The sequence below is a fragment of the Rhipicephalus microplus genome, chromosome X (assembly GCF_043290135.1).
Source record: "Rhipicephalus microplus isolate Deutch F79 chromosome X, USDA_Rmic, whole genome shotgun sequence".
Taxonomy (NCBI): domain Eukaryota; kingdom Metazoa; phylum Arthropoda; class Arachnida; order Ixodida; family Ixodidae; genus Rhipicephalus; species Rhipicephalus microplus.
The window spans coordinates 287680951-287698525 of record NC_134710.1 but is presented as its reverse complement, the minus strand read 5'-3'; the positions used below and the strand labels follow the sequence as shown (position 1 = coordinate 287698525).

The following is a 17575-nucleotide window of genomic DNA, read 5'->3' as shown; positions in this document are numbered from 1 at the left end:
GGCCGGCCGGGCGTCGGGAGGAACGGCGGCGGCGGAGCAAGGGCGGCGGCGGAGCAAGGCTGGAGAAACTCATGGCGGGGCGGACCCGGACGACACTCGATGCTGCAGGTAGCTTGCCGTGTTTATCCCATCCTTGTCCCCAATGTGGTGTCTGTGAAAGACGTAAGAAGCACCGGCAGCACCACCGTACAAAAAGACCTTTATTGTACGCAACACATCGAATATATACATAAAAGACAGACGCGCCCCCTGGGGGTGAAATAACACAAAGTAAAAACCGAAACTGAATATAACAGCCGTCAAAGTCTGCGAAAGTGCGCCCGTTATCTACGAGCGATCTTCATCCGTCAACAAGCTCCGACGGGAACGATGATTCACCGTGTTGGCCAAGTTGCTCAACGCCATCGACCGAGCACCGAGATGAAATCGCCGACAGCCGTTGGGATCAAAGGTCGCCGTCGCCGGTAAAGCGTGCGGAAGCGAAGCACGCCTTTTATCAGGGAGCGTTCCCCACGTGTCGACGAGCTCGACGGGCACTTTCATTCATCATGTGCCTTGCTCCTACGAGCTGGTGTACACACAAAGTTGCAGAGACACAAGGACATGCATAACCAGCCCACAAGTACAAGCTTTCCGGCAGAGTTGCCAAAGCGCTGTTGCCATTGTATGAACGCCTTGCAGACACACAGCTGCTTGAGCGGTTTAAAGGAGGGAAGACACAGAATGCAGCTGAAAGCTTGCATTCTGTGATTTGGTCTCTACTATCCAAGGACCAACATGCCTCCCTTTTTGCTGTAGAGACAGCGGTAAACAAGGCAGTAATGAAATATAATTCAGGATGCGTGCGTATACTCGGAAACGTGTGTTACATTGAGTGTGCGTCCTGGTTCCATGGCCCTCCAGAGGGCTCAAAAAAAAAAAGACTGCTTGCGTCTCAAAAGAGCGCGCAAAAATGAAGAAACCAAGGGACAGAGGTCCAAGAAGATGCCTCTTCACAGTGATGCCAAAGACTATTATCCCTCGGGCATTTTAATAAAGGTGCAACATTTGCAAAACTTTAAAGACCATTTTCTGTGATGTTTTTTTTTTTTTTTTTTGCCAACCACCTTGCTCGTTGAAAGCATTGCGCGACTATGGTTGGACCGATTTTCATTCTGTTTGTTTTATTGCAACTCGTAGGCTGTCATACCTGAAGGCAGTCTTCAAATATTAGTTTAGGCTTCCATTTTTTTTAAATTTCACAATTGCTGAAAGGCAGGATTTGATGAAGCACATGCATATGCAAATAATGTTCAGCAGAATATTGTTAGGGCATTGAAAAAAAAAAACCTGGCACTGTCTTCGGCTACAAGCAATATGTACACATACATTAAAAGTTGTTCCAGCACTTAAGCAAGTTTCCTTGCTTTGCCAGACTCTCCATGAGCGACAAACTTAAGATTTTTTTTATAAAATGAGAACTAGTGAAACTATCTTCATGAAAATTTGCATTCATCTTTTTAATGTTATTTTTAGGTTGTACACCAAATTTCATGAATCTAGGCCAAGAAACAAAAAAGTTGCAAACGATCCCCACATCCCCCCCCTTCAATCAGTGTAGCCACCTGTTGTTGTCGGCGAAGTTGTTTCACCAAGTGCAGCGGCAAACCATTTGGCCTTGACAATCAGCATCAGCCATCCACTGAAATCTTCTTCGCGCACACTTCTAAATACAAGGCATAGAGTGCCTCATCTACATTCCCGTGGGCAGAAGCCCGCACATGACAGGTTCCTGACATTTGCTTCTTCACCACCTTCGCCTTGTTATCTGCCTTGTTCTTCAACAGTGTACTAGTCGGATTGCTCCATGGTATCTCGAAGTCGTCCGCAACGGTCAAACATTTCTCGCCTGCCTCAAAAGGCTGAATAGCCTTCAACTTCGTCGCTAAGTCAAGGGTCTTGCGCTTCTTGACGCTGGCCATAGCTGCACAGGAAGTACAATTCATGGAGTCTGCAGCAGCTTTGCACACCACGCACGCAAAAGAGTTGTGCTGCACATGCAGTAGTACGTAGGCGACGCGCGAGTGGAAGAAGCAACACAGCACTTGCGAGGAGATGGCCACCTGAGAGGGCAACAGTAAAAGGCACGAGCTGTGGTGTGCTGATCAAATCTAGCAAAACAGCAACAAAAAAGTAAAAAAAAAGGCAAAATAAAAAGGACTTTGGCTCTTTCGTCCTGCCAATGGGTAAGCGGAGAAATAATAAGAGAGAGAAAGAGAAAAAAGGCGTTCTGCGATTTGGAGATTGTGCAGTCTCGGCCCTTTCACCTTTGACGATAGTTATATCGTGAGAACAGAACAACGACACAGACAAGAAAAACACGAAGGACACGAGTGCTGTGTCGTTGTTCTGTTAGAGGGAAAGAGAAAAAAAGCCGTTCTGCGTATTAAAGATTGTGTAGTCTCGGCCCTTTCACCCTTGACGATAGTTATAGCGCAAGAACAGAACGACACACAGACACGAAGGACACGAGCGCTGTGTCGTCGTTCTGTTCTCGCTCTACAGCTATCGTCATGTCATACCAACTAGCCCAAGCTGCCACTCACCCTTGCCTTTTTTTTTTTTTTTTCGAGCGTTTCGTGTTTTGGCAGAGGCGTCATGCCGCACAGAGGTCGCCGGGTGTGCAAGTGCCAAAACGCACCGTCCAACTCGCGCACAGAGCCGCGCTACCGCAAATATTGCGGGGCAGGGCGAGTGCCGAAGCGCACCTTTCAGCTTGTGCGGCGTTCGATATATTCGAAGGCATTTTAAGGGGATAACTTATGAGTTCGATATACCCGAAAATTCTATATATGTGGGTTCGATATATCCGTGTTCGACTGTATCACACTCGAAATTTTTTTTTGTCGCGTCAAGCTAATTAAAAGCGAACATTCTTTGTCGTCGCATCACATGACATGGCATCACTTTCCATAACAAAAATAGCCTATGTGGGTCGCCATAGCCTGAAATCAAGGTAGTTTGTCTCGTGAATTAAAATTATTACAACGTCGATTTCAGCGTTGCCGTTTGCGCAACGATTTCGCCCGTTATAGCACCAGAAGAACCAATCAAAAATACATACTCAAATATTGTCGCAGGGCCTCTTTAAGCTCCAGCAGCATAAGTGAGGAAACAGCTGCACAGCTTTACTCCTTTCAGGCGGCTTTCTTGAAAGACAGTCGAGGCAGAAAAGTTCAAAATAACATTTCGCACGTTATCTGCAAGCGGTAGTTGACCCCAATAATGTTCTTGTTCATTTTCATGATCGGCTTTAACTTGCTTTGTTCATACGAATTTGAAATTATTTGAATATTTTGTGTGTGTCATCGATATTGTACTGTACTCAATAATGAAATGCTCACCCATGTGTGAGGTCTGCACTCCCACTTTGGAGAGAGAAAATTCAGCAATAAAAATAAAATTAATAATCTTCAAAACCAAGCAATGATTAACGTCCCCAGTAATACCCATGTGAAGCCACATGTGATGCATGTATGATGCCAAGTTGAAGAAAAACAGAGCTTTACCAACAGCCGTTGTATTGGGACCCAGGGCAAGCCATGGAAATAGGCAGCAGTGCCCTCATGTTTCTAATGGACACATGGGAGGGCCACCTGACACCCCCGGAAGTGGCGTCTTTGGCAGACAAGGCATCGCGAGGCCGGGATCCAGCCATGGTGCGGGCCGCTGCACAGCTGGCCTTGTCCTGCTTACCGCATGCACACGCTCTCAACCCTAATGAAATCCAGCGAGCCCTACTCCAGTGCAAGGAGCAGTCTGCTGCTGTGCTTGAGCAGGCATGCTTGGCTGTGGAGTCTGCTGCCAAAGGAGGCGGCGTTTACCCAGAGGTTCTTTTCGACGTTGCTCGCCGATGGTATGTTTGTGATAAGGTTCTCTTCCAAGCTTGCAGTGCGGTGTTTTCATTGTTATTGTGCATGAATAGCATATTGAAATACAGTAGACCGCATGTAGCATGATTTTAGCTATTTGAGGCCTAAACTATCTGGCAACCACATTATTAACAGTATGCGATTGTGCTCTCACAGTTATTATGTACTCACAAAGAGCAAAACCAAACAAAAAAAAAGAGCGAGCAACCGTGGCCGCGCCGCCGCGCCAGCCAATGGTAAGCGCGAGACGCGGGAGCTCGCCGGCACGCGCGCGCTCTAGCCAATCAGCGGTTCGGCAGACGGCTTCGCAAAACGGGGGAGGGCAGTCGTTGTGTTGGAGCTACGCCATTTTGAGAGCCCGCAAAACGCGCACAAAGGAACCAGCTTCAAAACAAGCCCAAGATGGCGCCGATCCGCCGGCGGCTTCGCTGGCGGCGCGCTGGGGAAGTTCGAACAAATTTTCTGTTTTGCGGGTTGTTTTGCGACTCCCGTGATGGTTTGAAAATAGATTTTAACCTATTTTTTTTATCGAATTTAGCGTTAATAATTTGAGGAGAGGTGCTTATAGGTTCAAAGATTCGAAAAATGCGTTTTTCTCAAAATCGATTTTTTGGCCAACTTTTACTTTTCTAAGACCCGCGTCCCCCCTTAAGGCGAGACGGCTGTCTCGGCATTGAGTGTGAAGCCTGCGTGGCGAAAACAGTTCCGCAGAATTTCTTGCATAACCGCCTTCCACGATTCCGCTAGCATGCAGACAACAGACCTGAGGTCAACAGCGTAGCTTTTCCCATCGTGAGCTTATGATGAGGATACTTTGTGCGCTTCGAAAGCGCGGACGAAGATGAAGGAGCAGTCGGTGCCATCGCTGTAAACGGCGAATCCGCTCGATGAAAAGTGCAACACGAAACAGCTAGGAACTCGGTGGGTGCTGAAGGTCGGGAAACGTAGACCAGGACCGCAGAGCTGACAAAATAGCACGTGAATGAACACAGTAAGGTTTGGCTTGGCTAAGCCCCTAAGGAACGGCTGGCAATGGATTGACACATGCGGTTTCGAGGTTATGGCAGCCGTGACGCGGTGCGGCGGTTGGCGGCGCGGCGATGTGAAAACAACCAAAATGGCAACATCGGTGGTGACTTTGGGTTGGCGATTAACAGTAAAAAGTCCAGGAAATCGGATGCCAAAAGCTATAAGCGTCCGGAGTTTTGAACTTTTTAATACATTGACTTGACATGGAACTTGACGATGTCACAGACGAGTCCGAGAAATCGGGCATGTCCGGAATTTCGGGCGTCTGGGAAATCGGACGTCGACTGTTTAGTCAGTGTCAGAGAACATTTGCTGGGTGCGGACAATACCCTGTCTGGCTCCTGGCGAGGACTGTTTGTCATCCTTCTTGCTCTGTTTTTAGCTGCTCTCAAGGTGGTTTGTGTGGGGACACGTTCAAAGCACCTGCACCGTTTCATTCTTGACCGCCCGCGGATCCCCCTGTTTAAAAAGGGCACGTACAGTGTCACCAAAGCTTGAGTGCACGTAGTCTCAGGTGCTGCCCCGCTGTGGGGTGGTTGTTTCTTATGGTACTTCTTTCTTATGGTAGACATTTCGAACTGACATAAAATCGTTCTGAATTAACAATGCTAGCATTAGTTATGTCATGCGTTGGAGCATTTATGATTCAATTTTGGCATTGCGAGATACAATGCTACAAATTACTGTGAAAAAGTCCCACAAACAAAACTTTCGCTGTCATGGGTCCTTTAAGGGCCTCTCTCTCTTTTTCTTTTTTTGGCAGTCACTGTTGTGTATTATACCCAGGTACTACAGGGACTGTAATATGCTGCCGAGTGTTTCCCCAAAGCTTCTGTTGCAGAGAAGAGTGCCCTGCAAGGCAAGGGGAGAAATCAAAATCAGCCAAAATAGTTGTTTTATTTCCTGTGGCTTTATTAGTACACCATTTTTTCGCAAAATTGAGGGTCACTACCGACTGGGAATACTGGGTACTCTCAGTAATTCCGGATAGTCTGGAAAAAAATCAAGGAAAACTTTAGGATATTGTGCTCTCATCAGAGAAATTTGCTATAACTTTATGTTAAGGGAACAAAAGGTGTGGCAATGCTGGCTTGATACAGTAAAACCTTTCGAAGTCCCTGAAATTGTGGGAAATCTTCGAATTAAGCGGGCTTTCAAATTAATGAAACATACAAAAAATGGAAAGTGGAACTTCAAATTATTCAAAATAAGTAGGGCTGGTCCTTTGTTCTGCAGCTAGTTTCGGCTGCAAGGGTTATGCTTTCTAGCAATTCTTGGTCACAATTTTTCCGCTAACAAAAGGAAATGCCAGGCCTCGCCACTGCCACCGCAAAAGCAAACAAACAAAAAAAGATCAACTGAAATGCACGCCTGCAAAACACACGCCTGCTAAACACAAGACATCTTCATTGCAACACAACAGTGACATGAGGGCAGCATGTTGTCTGCTCCTCGCAGCATCACCACGTCATGACACGACCATTGGCCCATTTTTTCCAGTACAATAAAGAATTTAATAATGGGCAGTGTGATGAAATTCGCAATGTGTTCTAACTGAAAAACATTACCGTTGAAGCTTCTGAACAGAGTTTTCGAAGTAGGCGTTATAGGCAAGAACTCCGCCCGCAGTGCAAGTGCACGAATTGCTAGAGCAACCGGTACTCAGAGGTTCGCATGCATCGCGAATTCCGCCAGACTGTCCTTTATTGATTTCTTTATATAAACAGTCAAGCCCGCTTATAACGAACCTGAGCCTGACGCGGCATCCGTTCGCTGTATCCCGAAGTTCGTAGTAAATGAAGCACAGCGTTTAAAAAGTTGTGAGTGAAAACACACTTTTTTGCCCAAAAAAGTTCATGATGCACGTGTTTCGAAGAACAGAAGTGATAAGGGTGGTCTCAAGTTCATTTAAAACCGCAGGGTGCTAGTTCGCCGAGGCCCGTGGCATAAGCTGCATGAGGCACTGGCTCCAAAGTTTCGTCGTTCTCGCAATCCGATTCCTTCAAATCGCTTTCACCACGTACTTCATTCACAATGCCCTAATTCGTGCATGGTTCCGCTGTGTCGGCATCATCATCGGCCGTGATTAAACCATCGCAGCAGATGTACCACCCGCTCTCCCATGTTGGAGTCGACGCGCTGCCACGAATCGCTGCCGGGGTGATCCTATTCGGAAACTTCAGGCTCGGAATCGGGCCCGATGTCAACAAAGTCGGCTTCGCGAAAACAGTTTTGCGCGCATTTAGCCGTCTCCGCCGCCCACGAAATATTCACCGTTTCCACAGCTGAATACCAGGACCCCCGAAGCGGCAAGTTGGCTGCCATGTGGTCAACAGCTATGAGCAAGCGCATCGCAATGCGGCACCTAACACGCGGATTACGCTCAAGCAAAGCGGTCACACTTTCGACGTTTTGTTGAGTGGCAGGCAAAAAGCGTGCAAGTCCTCCCGTGTGCCATACCGGCCGGAATCTGGCTTCCCCTTTTTACACAGATGTCGCGAGACTGTGCAACTTCGTTTCCAAGCAGTTTTGGCTGTGTTGTCGGTCTATTGCGGGCTCCTTCCAACTTTCAGCTGCAGTCAACTTGAAGTCGTGAGTTTGCTGCTTAGTTTTTCAATACATCAAACAGCCATTACGCTCACTGCCTGGCTCAGAGGTTTTATTTTGACCAAATGTACCACTTTCTTATTTACCGCACGCACTCGGAACATTCTGAGCTTGTGTGACAAATATGATTACTTATTCTATATGAGTGCTGATTTTTAAATTGTTTTGCCTCTCGAGGGCTTGTTTTCTTTGCACATAGTTTTCCAAGCATGGAATTTGCGTATATAATCATCGTAGAAAACCTGGAAAAGTCAAGGAATTTGGAAAAAATCAAAATGGTGGACATCTGCAGAATCCAGGCCATCTATTCTATACTATACCTGAACTCGTTTCATCGTCCAGGTACATTTAATAGTTATAAAAGCATGATTGTGATTCCCCACTCACGTTCCCCTCAATGGTACAGCTGATGTCACTTTAATTCAGCCAATGTGAAGTCTCTGTCTGGGACAAAACATGGCGATGCAGCTATGTTTGCTGAGCCATAGTTGTCCAAGGTTTGTAGCATTGTACTGTCTCGATTGTGGTGCCGTGAAGCTGCTGCGAACCTTGTTTCCACTTTTAAGTTTTGCAGCACTCTTGGACTGTGCAATATAGTAGACATAGCTATGGCTAAGCCATAGCTATGTCTAAGTAAAACAGAACGTAAAACAACATAATGTAGCCAGTTAGGAAAACACTGGGATGCTGCACCAAGCAAGTGAAGTTGACACTTGGTGGAGCTCGGATGTACTTGAAAGCGGAACCAAGCAGATCACTTGCAGTACTTCCATAGTACACACAGCTCAGAGCACGAAAATTGCTGTGTTATCTTTTCCTTTCCTAGGTTCTTGTAAATCTATCATTTTAGAGCAAAAGAATGCTTATGGTATGTTTAAAACATTTGTTACCATGAAATGCCTTTGGTGGCCGGTAGGGCCAATTGGTTGTTTAAGAGCTGAATCAATCAGCGATTTCAGTCGTTATGAATTATAGACTGAATATTGCACCGAATTATTTTGGAATCTGTATGTCTGATCCTTATTGAAGCAGGGAAGATTACAACAGGGCAGCTTCATTTTCAATTCACGACCCCTTTAAATCCACAGTGAAGAATAAAAAAGTTAAATTGACCATCTGAGGATCGTACCTATGGATGTGGTCATGGGAATAGCCCTGGGTGGTATCAATGCTTGTATAATTTCAAATGGGCTTAAAATGATGTTGAACTTGTTTTTAGGCATTGTACTCACTGTATAACGGGCAGAAATCTTGCTTTACTCTTGAGTGCTTTTATTCACTCATCTTCTGTCATGCCCTTACCCAGGTTTGAGCTGTATGAGGAAACTACCCAAGGGACAGGAGATGCTCCTGCCTCTGGAGGGGATGCAGCACCTCGTGGGAACTCCCCTCCAGGCTTGGCTGCACCATCTTTAGAAGGGAACGGCCTGCCTGATGTTGCAGCATCCTTTGTCATGGATAGCTTGAGTCCCGCTCCAGCACCACAGCTTCCCATGGTTCCACCACTTCAGTACACGCTACCATACCGGGCACCCCCTTACCCATATATTGGTAGCCTTCCGGCTTTCCACCACCCTCACTTGCTGGTTACCCAGCACCCCGCCTACCTTCAGGCTCCACCGACATACCAGTACCCTCCTTTGCCCAGCCACGCCCAGTTTTATGCTGCTGCCAGTCGGCATGGTGCTCCACCGCAGGCACCACCTCCTGCATACACACATCAAATGATTGGCGTGCACGTGACACCCATGGCTCGAGCAGTGCTATCAATGGCCGCTCCGCCTCCTGCACCTCCACCGCCCCCAGCAGCTCCTCAACAAGGACAGGTGCACCAGGTAAGCCCCCTTTCAGGGCTCAAAACCGTAAAAGTACTAGTACAGTTAAACCTGCTTATAACGAACCTCTGTATAACAAATTCCTCGATATAACAAAGTTTTTCTATTCCCTGCTGTTGCTCTATAGAAAGCACATGTATTTGTGACCTTTATTTAACAAAGCAACGGCGGGAGACAATCTTGATAGAACAAATTTTCCCCACAGACAATCTAGAAATTTTGCTCTGCATTTCGGCATTTTGGTACGAGCATGCATCTTCCGCGGTTGGCCCGGCACCGATGAAATGCGAAGCGGCGGAAGCGCGCAGGGCGCACCAGGCGAGAGTGAGTGCGAGGCAGGCCTGGACCCCACGAGCCGGCGTTGCCGCCGTTCTCGCCGCCACGGGCACCTGTGTGGGTGTGCCTCCTCCCCTTCCCCACAATCCCAAAAAAAAAAACTACTTTTTGCCCGTTGGCAGTGCTGCACTTTTGCTTAGTGTCACATATTTGGGTTCGCGCTGCGAATGGTGGGCACTTTATTGAACCAATAGTTTTCTGTGGTGTCTGTGTCTGTGTAGTTCGCTCTTCGTTTTCGACGCCCTGCGTGCATGCATAGCTACACTGTGTGTGCATGATGTGGCCCTCGACTACATTCGGCTTTGCTCTTTTTTTTTATTGCGATAGCGATTATATGAACAGTGTTAGCTGGTTTTTTGCCGTCGCCGCCGCCGTCATTCACTGTATATGTATACGTATCCAACATGAAAACTCAAGAAGAAGACAGAAAAGGCCGCCCGCGCTCGGCGCCCAGCTTGTCAGGATGCACTGATGCCTGCTTGTCTCCCACGCATACTTTGCCCGGCAGATTGGAGTGGGGGTGAGGGGGGTGAGGGGGCTAAATGCTTGTGTTCGCACGCTTATCCTTGGGTGGGGAGAATCGCGTGCCTTCGACCAGAACGATTGTGTTTATTTGCCGGCACGCAAAGATGACTTCGCTCACTAGACAGGAGCCGTTTGCGAAAAGGGCACGCTTTTCAAAAACAGCCAAGTAACAACTGGGGCGCTTGTTAGTTTGCACTTATATACCGTATTTACTCGCATAATCCTCGCACTTTTTTTGCAGAAAAAGCGATGCTAAGTTGGGGGGTGCGAGAATTACGCGGGAAGAACTTTTCACAAGAGCGTACCGAGCGAAAAAAAAAAAAAAAAAACGAAGTGGCCGCAAATCGGTATTCTCACACCAGCAACTAACAGCAAGCTTTGAGAAGTACTAATTAAGAGTTACCTCAACAATAAAAGTAGGGGTTCAACACAAGGCAAGATTTATTTGAGACACAAAAAGTGCAAGCAAATAGTCGAGAATTAGAATACCATACGCAAAGCTTGTGGGCGTTGCGGGAGTAATGGTAGCGTTCGTCGCCCAACAGGAGCCCTCAAAAGGTAAGCGTAGGACGTCAGTATTGGGCTTATGACTATTTAACAGAATCGTCAGCAGTTTCCTTCTGACGAAATAAAAATTATCCAATCCAATCCCAGTTTTAGGCCCACGGCAGGCCCAACGCGTCTTAGTGGCTTTCAGCTGCCGTCACCAGTAGCGATCACAAAACTCGTAGACTACGAAGGGCCTACCGGCGGCCCTGTTGCCGTCGTTTAGTGCCGTTGTCATCTATCACTTGCAACTTGAAGCAGCCGTGTAGCTTCAGTATCACACCATAATGTGCCAAGATTACCGACACAGCATACAAAACACGCCGCAGCGCGCACTGGCCACTTCGGCTTGGCTTGGATTGGATTGAATTTGCGTGCAATAGTATGCTTGATGCTTAAGAGATGGCGTCAAATGGCGTGCGCTATCATCATCAGTGGCTGGAACGAGCTGACGACATTATTGCGGCAGTTTTCTGGGGTGCGATAATTACTCGAGGAAAAAAGAAATCGTATTTTTCTTGGGCGATGTGGGGAGTGCGAGAATTATGCGAGTGCGAGGATTACGCAAGTAAATATGGTATGTGCTTTGATTAGGTTTCGTGCCTCATTTTTGTTTAAACAGCGCATTAAGTGTCGAGCGGTAAACTTTGTTAGTTTGCTCTCATCCTGTGCATGTTGTTTTCATGTGTCATTTCTGCATGAGCAGCGCGCTGCATGTTTCGATCCGATTGTCGTTCTCAGCGTTACATTCAAGGTTGTTGCTATCGCATTCGTTGCTTCACCCATCTGGCGAAACTGTGGCTTTTCTTAATTTCGGACAACCGTGTCGTCACCTCTGAGGGAATGTCAGATTAGCCACTGATCGAAAATCTCAGAGACCGCGGTGACGACGAATCTTCGGAGGTCGACTCGTCACTTGCTTCTATCTTGCAACCACGCCGCGAGTTCGCAGGTTGCTAGCTTTTACGATTAGCCAATTAGTTATGGCAACACGACGGAGTGTTGAATGCAATGCAACAAACGCAATAGCAAACAATTGTAATGGTATAAGAAGTAAGGCTGGCAGCCAACTCTTTTGAGTTCGATATCATGGAACTTCTACAAAAGGCTGGTGTTAGCAAATACTGCCGCTGCAGGAACCACAGTTCCTTCGCATTGAAACCGCACTGATACTCACCGAGATATCAAGTGTGCCAGCGGTATTGACCGCCTGTTTCATGCTCGTTCAAGACTGGTGGTTTACTTTCTGTTTGAGCATTGGATGGCAGTTCCAACACGCAGGAGATGTTATGCATTTTCCAGATGATTGGGATGGGCCAACTCACTTGATCTCTGCTTCAGCAGCGCTTGCATGCTTTCACCCGCTCGTGAAAGTTACGATGCGTGGGGGCATGTTATCAATTTGGACTTTTTTCGGAACATGGTGACGGTGGCAAAAAAACGTCGAGAGGGTCCATATAATTTCAATGGCAAAAATAACAGTTTTTACTATAAAATAAGAGCTTTAGGTCAGCTCTGCCTTCAGTCCCCGTCTTGTTTAATTTGCGCGTTTATTTACTGAATTTTCATACTGAAATCTGCATTTAACGAAATCCTCTTTATGATGGATTTTTCCAGGAATTCATCAATTTCGTTATATCTAGGTTTAACTGTATACAGTTCAATTTCAGTAATACACACCTGCTTCAAACATAATCACGATTAAGAGGAGACATTCCCCGAAAAAGCTTTTTTTATTATTATTTGCGCTAGAGACTTGGAAATTTAGCTAATTAGAGAGTTCTTCACGTAGATTTCAAATCTACAATAAGTTTTTGTGTAGCTGATATAGTTACTGAGTTATATTATACTAAATGACAAATTATAGCTGTCTGTACGGGCACATTTTCATGTACTAAACTTTCACACAAAGTATCGTGCTATGGTTTATTTAGTTCTTTGTAGATCATAGAGGGCCAATATCTAGCAAAGAAATTGGTACAGTTACTGGAAAGTGCTAAAAAAAAATGACATTTCAATCATTGTTTCAGTTACCTGAAACATAACCTTGTTTTATTGTAATTACTATTGAGAGGTAGCGCAATTTCAAGTAGATAATGGCACTCTACATACCTTCAAGAGTATGTTGGGCTGCACTGCCATGTTAGGCTGCACTGCACGCGGTTGGGCTGCACTGCCCAACCGCGTCGCAACAATGCAAACGGCGCGAACTTTTGCAACTTTTGATGAATTCTGGTGTCACAGGCGCACTTTTCGGTGACTTCTTGTGCAAACTGCGGCTTGATATTTACAGAAATAAAGGTTCATATACCAAAGATGACAATATAAAAGAAACCAAAAAAGTGATTTTTTTTTTTAAAGAAAACCGCGACTTTTCTACCCGCGTCTCCCCTTAAAACTAGAGTTATGCAAAACAAGGTTTTGTGTGCAAAGTGAATTCAAATAGAGTTCAGTTCACTTATAGCGATATCTAAGTACCAAAGAAATCTCATTATTACAACCAGTTATTGTTATAAACAGGTTGAAAAAGAAAAAACGAAGGATAAATCAAAACGTTTTATTTGCATGCTTGTATGATAGTGCACTTTGTAATACTTATCTACAGAGAAGGCATAGCCTATCAGGTTTGATTGTTACACGCGAAGCTGGCACGAATCTTTCTCAAGAGCATCTAGGTGCTCTACGTAACTGAGTAAGAAGTCTGAAATGGCCAAAGTATTCGAAGGCGCCTGTGCTACGAAACGAGCACAATTTAAAATGGTGCTCAGTGAAAATGCTATTCAATTATACGCGTGTTTACGTGCAAGTTCCACGCACGTCGCAGAGCGCCAAAAGCCGCCATAAGATGAGCTCAAGTGTTATCTTCATAGAACGTCGCAAAGATGTAGACTTTTTATTTAGGACTCGCACTGAGTTCACCGGTAGCAATCGTGATGCGAGCGCCACTTTCATATAAGGTCTACAACCTTCATTTGCAATTTTAGATACGCTGCAGTCTGGCTCTGAAAAAAAGTTATCTGACTGCTGCATGATGTAATCGACCAGTAGCAAATGCTTCTGTGCTGCACTCTATCTACCCATTCATAATAGCCAGACATGCAGCTTTAACTAGAGCTGCTTGCGCCGTAGGAAGCAACAAAAAACGAGTATCTAGCGAGATTGGAGCAGCAAGAGCACCCGTGCATTATAAACTTTCAGTTTTGGTTTGTGACTCTCAGCTCGCTTGCATTCACTGCGCTACCTCCCAACACATCTCCCACACAATTCAGGCCAGATTTGTTCATGCCTTCGCAAGCTCGATTGCTGTTTTCTTGAATGCTACAGTGAGCTTCCGTCGGCCATCGATCAAGAACAAGAAAAAAAAAAACTGGCTCAGAGCTCAGATACAGTTCACAATACATCAACAAAAACTCTAAATGAGGCCTCTACAGCACAAGACAGGCAGTAAACAAAGCGACGCTGATGATTGGGATGTCGATGGAGAGGGCTGACTCCAGTTGGTCAGACTTCCAATATCTTTGTTCCAGTGACCAGTATATAAGATGAGAATCAACTTTTTTGTTTTTTTTGTAATTCAGCTTGTAGTATTTCGGTTTTTACAGTATCTGTTTTTTCTCATTGATGCAGGTGTAAACAGGTTTGTTGGTGAGTGAGTTAAGTCATTATGTGAGGAAAATAGGTACGGCACTAAAAATACAGGAACGAAGTGAAAAAAGCAATTTTTTTTAGTTTGTGCTTCCATTTCGTCCCTGTCCTCTTACCATACCGTGCCATACCTACTTTCTTTATTAACCACTTAACTGCTCTTCTTTTTTTCTTTTTTTTTGAAATTTCTGGTCAAGAAGTGCCTTGTTATTGCTGATTTCGAGTGGTTGTACTAAAAGAGTAGCTAGTCGATGTTGAAGAAATACTTTCTCCATATACTTAGTGAGATCAATGGAATAAAGTCTATTTCTAAACAATACAAAGAAAACCAGCTACCCGCTGCGAATAACATTTAAAAACTTTATAAACCAAACAGTTACAGATGCCACATCTTTCTTCACTTCTGTTGGCTAAGCACCCTTAGGGTATTTTACTCCTGAAATGGGGCTGCATGGAAAATTTCAAAATGCGGAATAATGTAAGGCGGCTTCACTGGCAGGCACTCGCAATGTTCATGTCTGAGCTGTCTTCATCATCATTGAAGCAGCTACTCAATTCATTATCATTAATGTCTTCACTTCTGGGCACACGATAAATATCTTTACTCAAATCATCATATCTCTGAGAATATCGCGAAAACGAATAGCATTTTTTTTTTCGTGTTCATGGGCCAGCTATGCATGTGTCGCTGCCACCGCACGCTGTCTTTCCCTACAAGAACAAGGCTCCTGCCGCAGGAGAAAAATAAATTCTCGAGAAAATGCTGCCATCTGGTGGATGACATGTAATGTAAACTGTATGTGCACTCTTCTCCACCTGAACGCTAGAGGGGAGTGAGTACCTATTTTGCTAAGATGAGTTCTACTCATCCAAAGCGGCTTGGTGACAGTTTGAACAGGACGAGCTCTGCTTGTTTAAAGCATTTAAGGGGTTAAGCAGGTGTAAAGATGGTCTGATGGTGTTTGAATTTAACAAAGCTGTGGCATGGTAGTTTATGGTTTACTTGTGAAGTTATCATTCTGTTAATTTGAAATATTTTTATTTTGTACATGCTCTAGACGTGTGATAGTGTAGATGTAGTACTGATGACTTCTGTTCATTTTTCAGCTAAATCAGACGCAGCTGAACTATCTCCTGTCATCCTATCGTGTTGGGCTTCTCGCCATGGAGACGCTGGCTCGCAGGGTGCATGATGACAGGCCTCAAGCGAAGTATGCACGAAACCCGCCTTATGGAGAAGATGTCAAGTGGCTTCTAGGAGTGGCCAAAAAACTAGGTAAGATGTTGCATATAACCTTTTCTGCTTTCTAGCATTGGAACGGTGTGCAAATGCCATTTTCATTATCAGCCTCACTACGCCCACTGCAGGGCAAAGGCCTCTCTCCCACGATCAGCTAATCAACCCAGCCTTGTGCTTTCTGCTGTCACGTTATACTTGCGAACTAATTAATCTCATCGGCCCACCTAACTTTCTGTCTTCCATTCGTTCGTCTGCCGCCACGCCACGGTGGTCTAGTGGCTAAGGTACTCGGTTGCTGATCCGCAGGTCACGGGATCGAATCCCGGCTGCGGTGGCTGCATTTCCGATAGAGGCGGAAATGCTGTAGGCCCGTGTGCTCAGATATGGGTGCATGTTAAAAGAACCCCAGGTGGTCGAAATTTTCGGAGTCCTCCACTACGGCGTTTCTCATAATCATATGGTGGTTTTGGGACGTTGAACCTCGCATATCTATGTATCTAATAAGCTGCAGTCTGGATTTTGCTACCAGCACTGTGGAAGGGCCCCAGTTTGTTTTGAAACTGGACTTTCTCTTGGGCTCGGGACTAAAATAGAAGTGCTATGTGACCACTGTAGATTAATATGTAAAGAATGGTCATCTCCAATGTGTGCTTGTCCTCAGCATATCAATCCATTTAAGGGGGATGTGGGGATCGTTTGTAACTTTTTTGTTTCTTGGCCTAGGTTCATGAAATTCGGTATACCGTATTTACTCGATTCTACCGCGCCCTCGAATGTAACGCGCACCCGATTTTTACCGCGAAAAAAAAAAAAAAACGTGAGACATCGCTTGCAACGCACACCCATTCTTCTCGCTGGCCCGCACGATCACACCACTCGAAAAAACGACTCCTTTCGGGAGCGTCTTCCATTTAAATATGAGGTACGGGCGAAGCTTGTGCCCATCTGACGTGTAACAGAGCATTGCCGTCACTGCAGTTTTACCGAGGACCAATGTCAGCACGCGAACTTGCTTCGCCCCCTTCTTCTCGGCGGTTGTGGTGCCAGGCATGTCGAAGTAAAGAGGCGTCTGATCGGCATTCTCTATTTGCCCAAGCAGGTAGCCGTTGTTGCGCCGCAAGTTTAGGACGAACCTCTGAAAACTGTGAAGCTTTTCATCGTACTCCTCCGCAAAACTTTTCGCATATGCATGTTCCCCTTCGGAGGGAAAAGCCTTTCCTCTTCATAAAGTTAGTTAGCCAGCACCTGCTCGCTTTAAACTGGCTCCACATTAGACCTTTCTCTAAGACTAATTGCATAGCCCGCACTTGGAGCAGTTCTGTCGTCACGGGCCGCTCTGCCGCTCAAGCACATACTCGCCGAGCAGCTCTTTAATTTGCGGAAACCGACCCTGCTGTGGTCCATTGAAGCCTTTGCGTGAAGCTTTGCTGTCGACAATCTTCTGCGTTTGTTTCCGCCGATCCCGCACGCACGTTTCGGGAACTCCAAACGACCGCGATGCGGCCCGATTTCCGTCCGTTTCCGCACACGCGATGGCTTTTCTTTTAAAAGCGGCATCGTGGTGCACTAGATTTTGGAGTCGGCCCTTCCACGCCGTCGATGCTAATGCACTACTAGATGACAAACTCCTCAGCACACGTACGAAGTGCCGCACATGGGAAACACATAGGCAGAAATGGCTGACGCGCCATGCCGACGCACGTGGGGGGCGGCCATTTTGGATTTGCCGATGGCAATAGATTGAACGTATATTTTTTTTTTTTCGTACTCGATTCTAACGCGCATGCGATTTATGAACTCGCTTAACCGGAAAAAAGGTGCGCGTTAGATTCGAGTAATTATGGTACACACTAAAAATCACATTAAAGAGATGAATGTAAATTTTCATAAAGATAGCTTTA

At 45.8% G+C, this 17575-nt stretch overlaps 1 protein-coding gene across 7 annotated transcripts in view; it reads left to right on the top strand.

Moving 5' to 3' along the window:
- The window catches only part of Dora (zinc finger SWIM domain-containing dorado), a 254430-nt gene that overhangs the window by 201606 nt on the left and 35249 nt on the right, over positions 1-17575 (top strand). For all 7 annotated transcript variants that reach the window (XM_075879288.1, XM_075879287.1, XM_075879290.1 and 4 more), the window contains exons 22-24: positions 3574-3895; positions 8854-9382; positions 15542-15710. In XM_075879288.1, the coding sequence (XP_075735403.1) occupies positions 3574-3895; positions 8854-9382; positions 15542-15710 (1020 nt within the window). The remainder of the gene's footprint in view (positions 1-3573; positions 3896-8853; positions 9383-15541; positions 15711-17575) is intronic.